This window comes from Magallana gigas, chromosome 1, assembly GCF_963853765.1.
Source record: "Magallana gigas chromosome 1, xbMagGiga1.1, whole genome shotgun sequence".
NCBI lineage: Eukaryota > Metazoa > Mollusca > Bivalvia > Ostreida > Ostreidae > Magallana > Magallana gigas.
In genome coordinates, this window is record NC_088853.1 from 22,304,172 (window position 1) to 22,318,982 (window position 14,811).

The 14,811-nt window shown below is 34.7% G+C and overlaps 1 protein-coding gene across 3 annotated transcripts; it reads right to left on the bottom strand.

The window, feature by feature from the left end:
- Positions 1–5,748: 5,748 nt before the first annotated feature.
- Positions 5,749–13,896, bottom strand: LOC105317646 (beta-1,3-galactosyltransferase 5). 3 transcript variants are annotated; one of them, XM_011414358.4, is made up of 3 exons: positions 13,765–13,896; positions 7,667–7,781; positions 5,749–7,150 (listed from the first exon to the last, which is right to left on the bottom strand). In XM_011414358.4, the coding sequence occupies exon 3, from the start codon at positions 7,078–7,080 to the stop codon at positions 5,953–5,955; it is 1,128 nt and encodes a 375-aa protein (XP_011412660.3). In that variant the 5' UTR covers positions 7,081–7,150; positions 7,667–7,781; positions 13,765–13,896; the 3' UTR covers positions 5,749–5,952. The 3 variants fall into 3 exon arrangements, with proteins under 3 accessions (XP_011412660.3, XP_011412668.3, XP_034320986.2); XM_011414366.4 differs by lacking the exon at positions 13,765–13,896 and adding an exon at positions 12,579–12,603; XM_034465095.2 differs by lacking the exons at positions 7,667–7,781; positions 13,765–13,896 and adding an exon at positions 7,456–7,473.
- Positions 13,897–14,811: the final 915 nt, after the last annotated feature.

Sequence of the window (14,811 nt, forward strand, 5' to 3'; positions counted from 1 at the left end):
TCTGAATGTCTGAAATTTATACATGCCGGAAGTATAATGAAGATCTTTACACCTTTAAATGTTTTGACGTGTGGAAGCTAATATGATGCAATTTTAAAAGTTTTTTTATGATTAACAAAAGCTGTCCATTGAATAACAGATCGGTGATTTTTTTTTATTTCATTTCATTTTAAGATATACTTTAGCTCTGCGAGACAAAGTGAAAGCTACATTAATATTTAACTGTTAATTTAAGATTTATTCTTCAGATATGGGTCATAATAAATTATGAGTTATTCGAGTTTTTTTATGAGCGTTATTTGATGAGCCGAAAGAGATGATGTTGTTAGGTATGGGGAATAGATAAAATGATATGGCTAGCTATCAGAATTCAATTACGTCCAATGAATTGTGTGAAAAGTATTAGTTGATACTGCTTAATTATACCTTTTCCATTGAGATTTTAAAAATGATTCTTCTTGCAGATGCATTTTATTGATTTGGAATGTATCAACATGAGAAGTACATAATCACAAATGATTGAATCATGGAATCTATGATATTTAGTACATGTATCTACTAAAGGTGAAACATATCTGGTACTTGGTAATTATCCTTGAATAGAAGGTGTAAGTTTTTAAAAATATTTGGTTGATCATAATCAATATTTAAAAGCAATTTCTGATTGACATGACAATGTATTATTATTATCTCTTAAAATGCATTCTAAAGGATCTTGTACTTCTACTCTGTCCCGAGTTTTTGCTTCCATCATTTTTTGCTTGATATTTCGATAATCATAAATACCTTTGTGATCAAACCACGTTCATCCGCTAATATGAAAAATGTCCAGATTATCTGTTTTAAAACGCTCCTTCTACCGGTTCAGGTTTCAATACACATCCAAAAATAGAAAGACTACGGGATTTTGCATTGCATTAGCCATTAATAAGCCCGGATGATAACATTGAAAAATTGCGCGAGGTATCCCGAGTACTTCAAAATGAAGAGAAGATGTAAACATTTCCCATTATAAATCTCCGTAAGAAATTTGTTTTCGTTCCTGTGAACTATTATGAGTAAAAAATGATAATTGTTCAATGAAGATATCTTGGATATTTTCCCCCTTTATCGATCTCAACTGTATTGTATTTCTTTCACATGTATATGTATTTTTATTAGAAATAATCAAAAAAGGATGGAAGCAATAACATGGGACAGACTATTGTTATAATCTATGAGCATTGTGGGTAGTGTGTGTATTGTGACTGCATACAGTACCTACACTAGTATGTACAATACGTATGTGTATACTACACTGTACTAATAAGTGTAATGATACGTGCGTATTCCACGTACATGTTTTGACGCTGTTTTTACAAAATTGTCTTGCATGCTATGGACTTTATGTTATAATATTGTTTTGTCTGTCATTTGATTTCCTTTTGACTGTATGCCAACATAGTGATATCAATAAACCATGAAATTAGATTGAATTTATTTGAACATATTTTATTGTATGAAAAAAGAAATAGGAACAAGAGTTATGTACAATCATGTCTACTAGTAATTTGTACTTTTTGAAGAAAATAAATAAATTTGTAACGATTTTCGCCAGGTCATAGATATTTTTGTAATCAAAATTTAAAAATTATAATGAAATGACTAAAAAATGACCAAAAATCTATGCACTGAAATAGATTGTAAAAATTTGCAAATTATTTTCTAATATCAAACTTTTTTTTTAAGATTGTAAAATATATACATGTACCTAAAATATCTGTGTGCCTGTTTATATGATAAAGTAGGGTTTTTTTCAAAAAATTGTACTTTTGAAGGTTGAAATTTAATTTTATATGAATATAATTAAATATTTACTTTGAAGTTCTGTATATTTCTTCATATGTTTTCATTGAAAATCTCTGACATTCAGTTTTCAATAGACCAATCCACACTTTACAAAAGTGATGTCCCTTGATCGCCATATTTAGGGTTTCTCACAGAAGATCTTAAAGTAGTTTAAAGATAGTTAAAAGGTTTATGACTTTGTCATTTTGTGGTAGTGTTGATTTTGCGTGTGTTTGTTTATTAAATCAAAAGATCAATATGTGTGTTTAAATAAAATAAAATATGTGTTCATGTTCATGTTGTTTTCATCAAATCATCATTTCATACTATATTCATCTTCTTCTATTGCATGTTACTATTAATAACTAAACGACCTGATCGACGAGACAGTTGTATGTAAAAATATCAACGCATTTGATTGGCCTAGCCACTTTGACGGATCGTGCATTTTATAAAAACCAGTTAACAGGTTCTGAGAGTGACCAGACCAGTTACGGCTCAGGGCGTAGGCAGAGCATATTCTAGCCACTTACGTACATATAAATAGTTTCATACAGAACGCACAGTAAGTAGTTTTTATCTCCTACTAATATTTCCTCTTTTGAATGAGTGAATGAATGAATATTTTTATAGTCTGCCTTACGTATATATTAATTTAGTATTCTGATAATTTTACTTTATAAATAATGAAAACGTAATGTTGAAGTTTACTTGTAACGCTGTATTCTATCCTCTAATATTTCATGTACTTTTTAATTGAAATACGGCACTGTTCCAGGTACTGTATATGTGACAGCTACATTGCCCAGATATAGTTAGATTAGATTCAGCTCGATTCCATAAATCGGTACGATATCCTTAGATATGCACATTATTACATTTATATTATATGTAATTCTAGAGAACTATTTTATAGCCAATTATAGCAAGTAACTGAGTATAAAGTTGCTGATATCCATTTTAAATTATCAAGTTCAATAACATAAACGTAATTATTTTATTACCAATGTTAGAGGCTGTGGGACTGTGTGTTTTACTTATATAACAAATACATGTTAGCGTGCAAATGAAATTATTGTTTGTCATATTGTATATTAATATTTATGTTGATTATTGTAGGGCTGATCCCATATATAATATAGTCCTGGGGTCAGGCAATAAAGTGAGATAACCCACAACCGGACTTGTTTTCCTTTATAAAACACCGGCTACAATTTGACAATAAAATTCCCTTTTTCTTGTGTATTTTGATTGCCCCAGGATGAGGCAACCCACACATCGAAGGAATAAATCAAAATTAAAGAGATTTTAACACAGGACGCCCAAATATTTGGTAGCATAAAGAAGGAACAAGTTGCTGTCCTTTAAAAAAGGACTGCAATACGTGGACCAAATGCATGAGTTTCCAACGAAAACGTAAAAGCCTTAAGATTATCAGATATTCCACCGACTCTAGCCGCCTACTTTTAACCACTATAAATTTGTATAGCCCTGACTTTTCATCTCAGAATTTAAAGGGTTCATACTTCTAAAATAATTATGATCTATATCAATGAAGATTGCATGTAAAGTATCAGGCATTCGGCGAGTTCTACTATTTGCGCACACATTACGCTTCGCACTACTTTGTTAGCTATGCAGTAACAGCTTTGTGTAAATTGATTTCATATTTTGATGCATTTTTCTTGAGATCTTAACTTTTATAGAGTGACATAATTATTCAATCATCTATTATATACAGACACAAAATTATCCAATCATACTTAAATGCTTAAAAAAAATTTTAATCGGGAAGTACTCTAGCCTCGCCTTACGGCCTACTATAAAAGTTAAGTTAAGCTACATGTGTATTTGGAAAACAACAAAACATTGCAAATTATGCTATTTGATGCCTGTTGTAGTTTCGGCATAACATCAACTTATTTCATAATAATGATAGTTCATATCAAATGCTGATGATTTCTTTCAAAGGAATTCTTTGTTTCTGTACTGTTTACCGAAAACTTTACATTTACAGCGCCTTTGAACTTATATGTGCATATGGCATGGAATCCCGATCCCGATTCAGATAAACGCGTGCTAGCCTGGTTCCCTGAGCTACTCATTACGTACGTACAGGAACCAGGCTAGCTAATGCGCAGGCTGAATTTTTCCCATAGCATCCGGTTTAATCTCGCTTATATATTTTCTGCGTGGACCTCAGGGTCCACGCAAAAAGTTTATTTTTTTCCCTTTTGACCTTTGGGTTGACCCCGGGGAACAACTGGATTAGATTAGTTCTGTAACTCGTCAAACCTGATCACGGCTTATGAACACAATTAAACGTCCAAAGGCATTTGGAATATTTATTATTGTACGATGAAATGAAATGTTCAAATGTACAAAACCAATTAGTACTTCTGAGATATAACCGTTGAATCATATCTTTTCATTAAAAGTTTTCTTGACAAAGTTTCTGGCACTATAGAATCATTTTTAAACGGAGCTCGGACTTTGAGTAGTTTTGTCAAACAGCAATATGACGTAGTCATGTCTATTTCATTGCTGGCCACTCAGCCATGGCTCATTGAAATCAACAAGATTTGTCTGGTCTGGGTTTTGAGGTGAGATTACGTAATCTTTGTATATTTCACTTGAAACCAGCGTTGTTTTTAATTTGTTTTGACACACGTAAAAGATAGTTACATCCTACTGAAAGTCCAAGATCTTGGTAAGGTGGCTCACTACAACGTGAAATATTTTCTCAAATCTGCAGAAAATAACTTGATTATGATAGATATCATAATGGATTCTAATGGGCAAAATATGTGCAATTTTGGATGAAAAATTACATTTTTAAATGCATTTTTAAATGCAATTAACATGAAGAAAATCTCCAGGCGGATTCGAACTCACGATCTGCGGTTCAGAAGCCCAATACTTTAACCACTGAGATAAGACAATACACAACCCAATTGAACGATATAAACAGTTTTTAAAATTATTAAAACATTTAAATCGCCATCTTGTGACGTAGTGTCTTAAAAAGTATAAGTGTAGGTGTAGTGGGGTACCTTAAAATGGTTCGATTTTTAGCCACAGAAGCGAACTTAATAACATAATTTAAACCTGTTCCATGTATCATTTAAAATCCTGACAAAGAGCGTATATAATGGCTAAAAAGCGACGACACACATACATTTCAATGAAAAAATCAATTTTTGCCAACTGGCGAACTTTGTAATCATGCATATTATATATATATATATATATATATATATATATATATATATATATATATATATATATATATATATATATATATATATATAGTACATGGACTCGAAAGCCGTCCCATGATATTATAATTTTAATTTAATGAAAAATTGATGCACTGTTTTATCCGAGGATATAAATATGCTGTGCTATGAGACTAAAGAATACAATCAGTGATCACAGCTCAGTTATATAAAATCAGTACCTAAATTTCGGAAATTACATAGCGTCAGATACTTATACTAGTATCTATTTTTACCAAAAGGTACTTTCCATTCAAGCACTGGTAAAACGAAATAATTTGAAAAGCGGTTATACCTCTTTGACTTGTTTCTGACAGTATTTACATCTACATTGTAGAGTTGCCTCGCCCTTGTTTCTTATGTTTAATCACATTAACATGACGTTAACCACAATGTTTTGTATAAACATTGATTGTTAAAATACATAAAGAAAGAAATAGCTGATATGACCACCGCTTCAATGTTGTTTTAAATATCCGTTGACAGTTTAGAAAAAGGCCCCTAAATTGCGATTGAAAAGAAAAATGTGAGGTATAAACATGAGGATTTGTTATTGCATAATTATGATGATTCCATATAGAATATTTTTGATTTAGACTGCAATCTGATTGTACATAGCGAATATAGAAAAACAATGAGCAGATCGTGGATCTGATTTTAATCAGATTGTTTTAGACTAGCTGCATATAGCAATAAAATTTAATTTTAAGATAATACGGTATCATAAATAACAATGGAAAAGAACTTCAAACTTCATTTGTTCATGATCATCAAATATACATATATCCCTGAGTAAATGTCAAATTTTTTTGTTGAAATGCATTAAAAATCACACGCACCGATATGCTCACGCTTTCTTGCTACAATTTTTCAAATTCCACGCTTCATGCAACATTTTAGGGGTCAGTCGGTGTGACGTCACTAACTTTTTCGATTGGTACTCACATCCGATTTTCTGGAGGGCGGCGTGAAATCCCGGCAGGTGCGTGGCGTTTAACCCGAGTCTATTCAAACACAGAGACACATACACGTCCTCTAGATAAATGAACGGGACGTCCTTAGAGACTTTATACACTTTCTCCACGACGTTCATACTAGTCACGTAACCCGTACCGGAACAATATGGCGGATACAACTTATTGGGGTACATTTCGTAGGTCACTGACCACTTTTCGGTTTTGGACCTGATTGGCTCGCGGCTGAGGTTACAGTATCCCCCGATACCTTTCTCTAGCACAGAACTATATTTCGTCACTGCATCCTTCAAGGAATTCAAATTCACAAACATGTCGTCATCTGTTTTCATGAAGAATTTGGCGACCTTGCACTTGAGACTTGCCCACTTGAAGGCCATCATTGTTTTCAAGGTCAAATTATTATAACTATCTACGAAGTCTTCTTGAATGATGTCACGATAGGTGGCGCTCTCCGTTTCCAAGGCAACCTGATCCGCGTTGTTTGACGTCGCCCCGAGCAGGAAGGCGTACCTGACGTCACCTGTATTCGATCTCGTATGCGTCAGCCATGTTTCTCGGAGCGCCTTCCTCCTGGCTGTGTTTACATGAGTTGTAGAAATGAGCACGATGACCTTGACATCTCTTTTATCGGCCCCGACACTGCATATTTCCTCGTTATCCAAAATATAAGTGTAATGATGCGGAAAGCACGAATCGCACACATCCGGGCGTTTAGACACTAACGTCCGGTTTTGTGCGGAAATCCAATCGGTTTTGACGATGTTAATCGAATGGGTTGGCGCTTTAGTGGCAAGATTGGAAGTCTGGAAATAAAGCACACGTTTTATATCCGTGTTGACGGTCTTGACGATGGGGACTAAACTTTTCAGGTTGTTGTTGATGTACATCAGGTGCATTAAAAGAAGAACTGAGGACGTGGCAAGAACGTAAACAAAGTTCAACATCCCACACGGTGTACAGAAAAAACGCCTCAAACGGCGCCACAAATTGAACGCCATGTTTTTACTTTCGTCAGCTTAGAACATCCATTGCGTCATGGAGGAGATGTTTTACTAACCAGGACATCGGCTGTAATGAAAAAAGGATAGAGTGTTAAATAATTTTCCTTCCTTTTTCCGGTTGTATATAAGTGGCGGATGTACCGATTGTAAGTTGTAACAAGGGAAGGGGGGGGGGCAGTTATCACTGAATTGTATACTCTTCTTCTTAACATAAAACAATAATAACCAACGTTTAAAACTCAACGACAAAATTAAAAAGGCATAACCATTTAAAAATAAACGTTAGAATCTAGGTCTGAAATAACAAAAGCTGGTTTTATGGTTGTTAATACACACATATTTAGCTCTCCATTATACATATTATACATGTACCATGTTGCACAATGCACAGGAATCTATAGATCTACATTGTAAGTATTAAAAGATTTTTTTGACGTCAGGACCCTGCGAAAAAGTAATATTCTGAGGAAAACTTAAACGGAAGAACTCATCTTCAATTTAATTTCATTTAAAAAGGAAGTGTTTCTAATTTAGCGATATTTGCATTAGTATGGTATGTATAAGTACTGTCTTGTGTACTTACTTAGAACGTACTACATTTTGTAGTGACTCCTCATTTAACAGCTAGCGAGCCCTTCCAATTCATCTAGTCATCGATGACACGTGAAATCTCCAGTTACATCTTCAGATCCAAAATCCTTAAGTGAGAGAAAAAAATGTTGTTTATGTTTCCTCCAATACAACGCCACTGAATTAATTTTAAATGTGTTAAGTGCATGTACATGACTAAGAAGGGAGTACAAAGTACTAGGAAATGGGATGACATACATCGATTCACGTCACTTGACACGGAAGAAACTTATAATGTACAACACCGGTTGGGTATCTTAATTTTAATTAATTCACTAAAAGCAAACAATTTAGATTTAGTGATATACATGTAAGCGTTTTTATAAGGAAACGAATTTACAAGGAAATGAATCACTTAAGAAAATGTTTTTTTAGGGCTGGAGAGTATTTGTATGCTCTCTCTCTCTCTCTCTCTCTCTCTCTCTCTCTCTCTCTCTCTCTCTCTCTTGTTTCCGAGTTTTACCGGAAAGGCCGGAGAAGTTTCGGTTGATTTTGCGATTGACCTGTAATTTGGACATGTATTGAAACCTCGAGCTGCCCAAACCATACCGAAAAGCCAGGTAGTCAACAAATTATCCTTCAAAACTTTATCAAAATTTTTGATACGATGTCTGAAGCCATAAAATTGTTCTTAATGGAGAGAAAAAAAGCAAATTTGAGTAGTTTCCTTTATATCGTTATACAGCGCTCTTCTTCTTAAGAAGATAAGTATACTCTAAAAATGGCCACTAAAAGCAAATTTGTTGACTTCGGAATTTGAGTAGTTTCCTTTATATCGTTATACAGCGCTCTTCTTCTTAAGAAGATAAGAATACTCTAAAAATGGCCACTACCATCCATTCCACTTAAATTAGCTGTGAAACCTTTAAGTGTTCCTTATATTGTCTGACTAATTTGATTTTCTTCCATTCTTTGTCATACATTTCTAATATTCCGCATTCGGAACTTCTCGTCTTAAGTGACTTACAATGTGCTACGTTCGCAAATTATCGCGCCTTTTCGGCAGAGCTAGGGAAAACACCTCCCTTTTCTACATAATGGTGTTAGTAGTTGTTACAATTTATCTCATTAAATGTCTAGACAAATCTACACATAGTTGTCTCTTCTGATGTATATTTTAGGGATTAATATCAATGAATATAATCAAGTTTGGCTCAAATAACAGAAAATGATAAGTTGTTCTTAATTGTTAATTAGTAAGAGGAGGTGGGGGGTAACATGGACGCCAACGAAAGGCCCGAGAGGTTGCGATTGGTTGCTATTGCCACGCTCAAGGCTTCGAATTAGTCTAAGGTGAACATCTGTTGTAGTTATAAATTAGTAACCCGGATTATTTTTAAAATGGCTGAATCAGATGTTACATTATACCACGTACTCCAAAACCAACTCGAGACTGTCAAACACAAAAATTAGCTCGGGTCGCTTCACCTCTAAATATTTTATTCAGGGAGATAGTATTTCTTTAAAAAAATACATGATCAATACTTATTATCATTAGACTAACAACAGTGTAAAAAGTAAAAGGCAAAGACAGAACTTGAGATTTCAAGCGTATAAGATCGAAACTTATTATTTAAAAAAATTGTAAAAATGTTCTACCTTGCAGTCCGATTCATTATTGTTACACGCAAAAACTGAACACAATCGAATGATTTCACATCAGTTTATTCCATGAGTGTATCAATGCGAGGTTGAACAAAGACTGACAGAATTTCTTATACAATATCTTTTAAATAGAAATTAAATGTCAAATTCCCACGGACGGGATGGAGGTTATTAAAAGTTAAAACAAAGATTAATGTGAAAATGCCTAGCCTGTTTATAATCTAAAATTTAATTGGAACCAAATATGCCAAGTCCCACAATTTAAGCGATAAGGTATGAAAGATAGCAGGGAGAACTGTCAAAGCCTCCCCCCATCCATAATTTACATCATTTGCTGACCTTACAAGAATTTGTAGAATTAAATTAAGCTCTTAACGTTAGCACTCTATGTTGATACACATGTATTCCCCCCGGAAGCGCCATTGATAAATATCAGAGTAAATGTCGAAACATTGCGACTATCTCTTTTGTCCTTAGCAGACTTGTTATTTACGTTTGGCGATCCTAAATCAGTGAGGCCAACATCAGACCCATATCATACCAAATGGCGTCGGAAGCAAATTGAAGGGGGGGGGGGGCTATAGCCAGACCTCTTCAAAACATTTTACAAGCAAATAAAAAAATGCTTATGTTATGTCTGAATCGGCAAAAATAAAAGTAGAGGAGGGGCTAAATGTAAGCCCCCCCCCCCGTTCCGACTCCTATGAGACCGGTCTAACATTTTATATCAACCTGTTACATGAAGTCCCACGGTATCGATACTTATAACCGATTTATAAATAAATGTAAGTATAAGGTCAAAACTTATTGTTAATTATATTATATTTATAGGGTAATAAAACAGCGTAAAAATCTTCTACCTTGCAGTCTGAGTAATTATCTTTTGTATGTTTGCTCATTATGTTGATACACGGGTATTTTCCCCCGGAAGCGACATTGACAAATATGATACCAGAGTAAATTTGAAACATTGCGGCTATATCCGTACCTTTGTCCTTAGCAGACTTGTTATTCACTTTTGGCAATCCTTAATCAGTGAGGCCGACATCAGACCGATATCATACCAAATGGCGTCGGAAGCAAATTGAAGGGGGGGGGGGGGGGCTAGACATCTCCAAAACATTTTACAAGCAGATAAAAAAAATGCTTATGTTATGTCTGACTCGGCAAAAAAAGTTTGGGGGGGGGGGGGTGGGGGGCTTCATGTAAGCCATGTAGACACCCCCCCCCCCCCTCCTGGCTCCTATGAAACCGGTCTGACATTTGATATCAACCTGTTACATGAAGTCTGATATTCTAGCTTTTTAACAGCCCAGTCAATCAATAAATAATTATTGAAATATACAGACAATGTTTTATTAAATTACGATAAACGAATATGCCAGTTGCAAAATCAATATTTGAAAAAAAAAACACCAGATAATTTTCAGCCCAAACAGCCGTCGAATTATATCTGGGGTTTTTTGTTGATTTGCTTCTTTTTTTTAGGGGGGGGGGGGGTATACAAAATAAATCCTTCATTAATAAGAGATACTGTCAGGGTTTAACTAGAATTTCGGATATGTAGAAACAAGACCCACCCCACTCTACTTAAAAATAGTAGATAGTCTGTGATCTTCAAAGCGCAGAGATTGTATAACGCAAGAACAAGATCTTTGATTACGAGTTCAGATTCCTTGTGTAAATAAGGTTCAAAACAAGCGGGAAAAGGATCTTAAAACTGAACAATGGAGAGCAAATGAGGTCTGGAGTAGTCATGTTCATGCGTAATATTATTTGGAATTCCGATGGAAAATTAAAACTTTTAACCCTATAGCGAATGCAATAGGAATAAAGGAAATAACAAATTCATGATATACGAGTACATGAAAATCGGTAAATTAAAGTTTTTGTTTGTTTTGGGTGTCATTTTGTTTTTTGTTGTTGTTATTTTTATTTTATTTTTAGGGGGGGGTCGGGGTTGGGGGTTGTTTTGTTTTGTTGGGGTTTTTTTTGGGTATGTTTGGTTACTTTTTTGGGGGGTAGGGTTGTTGTTTTTTTGTTTGTTTTTTTTTTGGGGGGGGGGTGTTGCAGGTATTAGAAATATGTTCAGAACAGGGCCGTCAGTTTTTTTGTGTGGAAATATACCTAATATCGAAAAAGACTGCTAAATTATTTTTTTTATATCTCTTCTGTTAAATAAAATTGAACACTGAGTAAACTGTTTAGTTCAGCAGTGATAGCTCGCATGTTGATAAAAATCACAATTGTATATCTAATATTGATTTACGGCATCCGTTTTTTTTTTGTTTTTACTGAGTACTATTGCATATATTTAAAAAAAAATCAGCCTTTAAATGTTATAGAATGTATTATGACCAAGCTGCAAAATGACATTTCCATCAACAGAAAAAGTTGACTACTTCTGGGGTCTTAATCGGGGGGGGGGGGGGGAGTGTCATGTCTTCAAGCACTTGTGGACACTTCGTACAAAGTCACTCAGCTGTGTCTAGAATGCATTCTAATTTGCTGCCATACAATGCAGTATTATGCGTCTTAGACCTGTCGTATCAATAGCTCAATGTATTCTTTCTTTAAAAAAGCGATCTGTCTGGAGAAAATATTCATGACTCTTAGTTTTTTATATAAATAGAATTTGAGACCGACTTGATTTTTTTCAAATTAATAAGAATCTAACCTCTCCCCATTACACAGCCAGCGATTAAAGAACAGCATTTTTTTGTAAAAACATTTTCTTTGATAAAAAAAAAATAATAACCTCGTCGTTTCAGAACATTATCACTGACGTTTGCCACTTCACAACAAAACCAGTCGGGTTTTTTTTCTGGTATCAAATGAATTTTCACAAATTATTGGCGAGATTCCCCCTCTTCTCTCTCTCTCTCTCTCTCTCTCTCTCTTATTCATTTTACACTTTTGGTCTGTTTCTGAAATATATTCAACTAAAGTTCCCATGAGATGAAGTTTCATTCATTTCGTGACACAAAGCAATCTCTCTCTCTCTCTCTCTCTCTCTCTCTCTCTCTCTCTCTCTCTCTCTCTCTCTCTCTCTCTCAACAGTTTTGTTTAACAGGTCCATCTCTTTACATGTTTTAACACAATATCAATATGAAGCCAAACAATGTATCCAGCTCAGAAAATCGGGCACCTGCTACATCATGTAAAACCGACGGTGGCGACTTTAGACAATTAGCATTCAGCTGAGCACTGTTAAAGGACAAAAGTCCCCTAATCAGATGACCAGGGCTTTACATCCTTACCTTGTTTAAGAAGAATAAATGTCCAATCACCCGAAAACTTGTTCCTTATTTATCAATAAGCGACCGTATTTTTTCGACACATTTCTTTGATAAAACAGAGCAAAGGTACCTATTGTCGGGACACATTTCTTTGATAAAACAGAGCAAAGGTACCTATTGTCGTGGTTCTCAGTTGAAGTTGATGAGAATCAACCGCTGTACACAATTCGATCGATACCAGAGTCAGAGACCTGTTGCACTTCGGGAAAGATTTATTATTAACGAGCAAGGCGTGTTACACAGGCTTAATCGATCAATAGATGAGAGAGAGAGAGAGAGAGAGAGAGAGAGAGAGAGAGAGGCGGATGGACAGAGAGAAAGAAGATTACCAAATTGTTTGTTCCCATTGTTGATGGAGTATGCAGCAGGTTAGAATTACCCTGAACTGCATATATATATATTGGGAGTTTACGCATGCATGCACTTTCTACAGGGAGAGCCATTTTTTGAGAGGTTCAATTTACAAGTGACCTAAATCTCAAATCTAAAGATCGAAATTCATTGAATAAAGAATGGTTCGCCTACGAAGTCGTTACAGGTATATTATCCTTTGCAATCGGTAGTCTAAAAGGAGATAATGAGACACGTGTTCCTATATTAGAGATACGAATTTCAGATTGTGATGGAACAAATTTACTCAAGATTGGTGACTGGCCTGACATTTATGATTTTATCTTTAAATCTTTTGACACTCAGGTCCCGAACGGAATGTCTTTAATTTGTGTTCTTTCATTGTTTACTAGATACAATACTACGTCGGACTGAAAAATTCATAGAGTGGGGGAGAGACAGAGGGATTTTGAAATAGAGATTACAAAAATCGTATCGATAAATTATCAAACTGTGGCTCCACTGAGCACTGAGCTTCAAATATTCTTAAAAATCGGAGAGAGAGAGAGAGAGAGAGAGAGAGAGAGAGAGAGAGAGAGAGAGAGAGAGAATATTCATGAGATAAAGAGAGAGAGAAAATGAGAGCAGGAGGAAATACTGGATGTCCAAGAGAAAATAAAGAAAAGACGCTGATTACATTTTTTATCGCCTTATCTGTATCTCACTTGAACCTTAAATTAGAATGAGCGCGTGCGAAGAGAGAGAGAGAGAGAGAGAGAGAGAGAGAGAGAGAGAGAGAGACTTATTCGTGACTTACCTACTACAAAGTGTAATTACTCTAGCTTCCAGGTTATCGGTTGAAGTGACTTCACCTGTGTAAAACCATAGTTTGAGTATGTACCTGTATTCGTGACCCACCTAATAGATTACACGGTTTCCCAGCACCCAATCGCGTGTCCCCATTGTGCTGTCTCGTTGACCATGCTAAAAAATGCGCTTGAATTATAAGATTGTGAAACAGTTACATTGTCAGCTTACAGTCCGTCTTGATGAATTTAAATAGCGTGAAACATCTTTGAATCGTTCTTTTTAAACAACTATTGTGACCGAAATAGAAAAGTGTAATTAAGTTAAGAATTTGGGTCATGGGGCAAGGATAAATTGACAAGTTAAAGGATTTATATATATTAAGTATATATATTTTTTAGTAAATTTAATACCCTTTTTCTGTATTTAGTTTCAATGGATTCTGTTTAAAGCGCTAAAAGCCTGGATCATCTCTTTGACAATTAAGCTTATGATCATTTTTGATATAAAGATTACGTAAGGACAACGTGAAATGTGGCTGGTATAGGGTAGGGTAAACATTAATTATGGTCAGAACTAAGTGTAACATTAAAAGTTTAAAATCAAAGATTCCTAAACTTAACTGTATGTACAGGTAATACTAATTGGGAGGTCGAAAAAGAAAACATGTATGAATACAAAAAAATTATATATATGGACACGAATTTCTTGTAATAATAAGATTTGCAAGTAGCTAATTGATTTACTGGGCATGGTGAATCAAAAATGGTATATATCCCTATATATATTCATTAAATTATTAACTGAAGTGACACATTTTGAGCCATCCTCATAATTGATTTACTTTACTATCCGATTAAATGGTTAAAGTTAAATCAGGCTGCTTACGATATTAATATTAAAGTAGGTGAATCAATTTTTTTTTTAACTTGAGAGAGAGAGAGAGAGAGAGAGAGAGAGAGAGAGAGAGAGAGAGAGAGAGAGAGAGAGAGAGAGAGACTTTAAACTCAGTTTTAACGGGGTTTTTTACACCGGCTGTATATGAAAGCAATTAAAA

Bases quoted from the DNA above. Each gene is read 5' to 3' on its own strand.
- LOC105317646 (XM_011414358.4), bottom strand. From the start codon at position 7,080: ATGGCGTTCAATTTGTGGCGCCGTTTGAGGCGTTTTTTCTGTACACCG.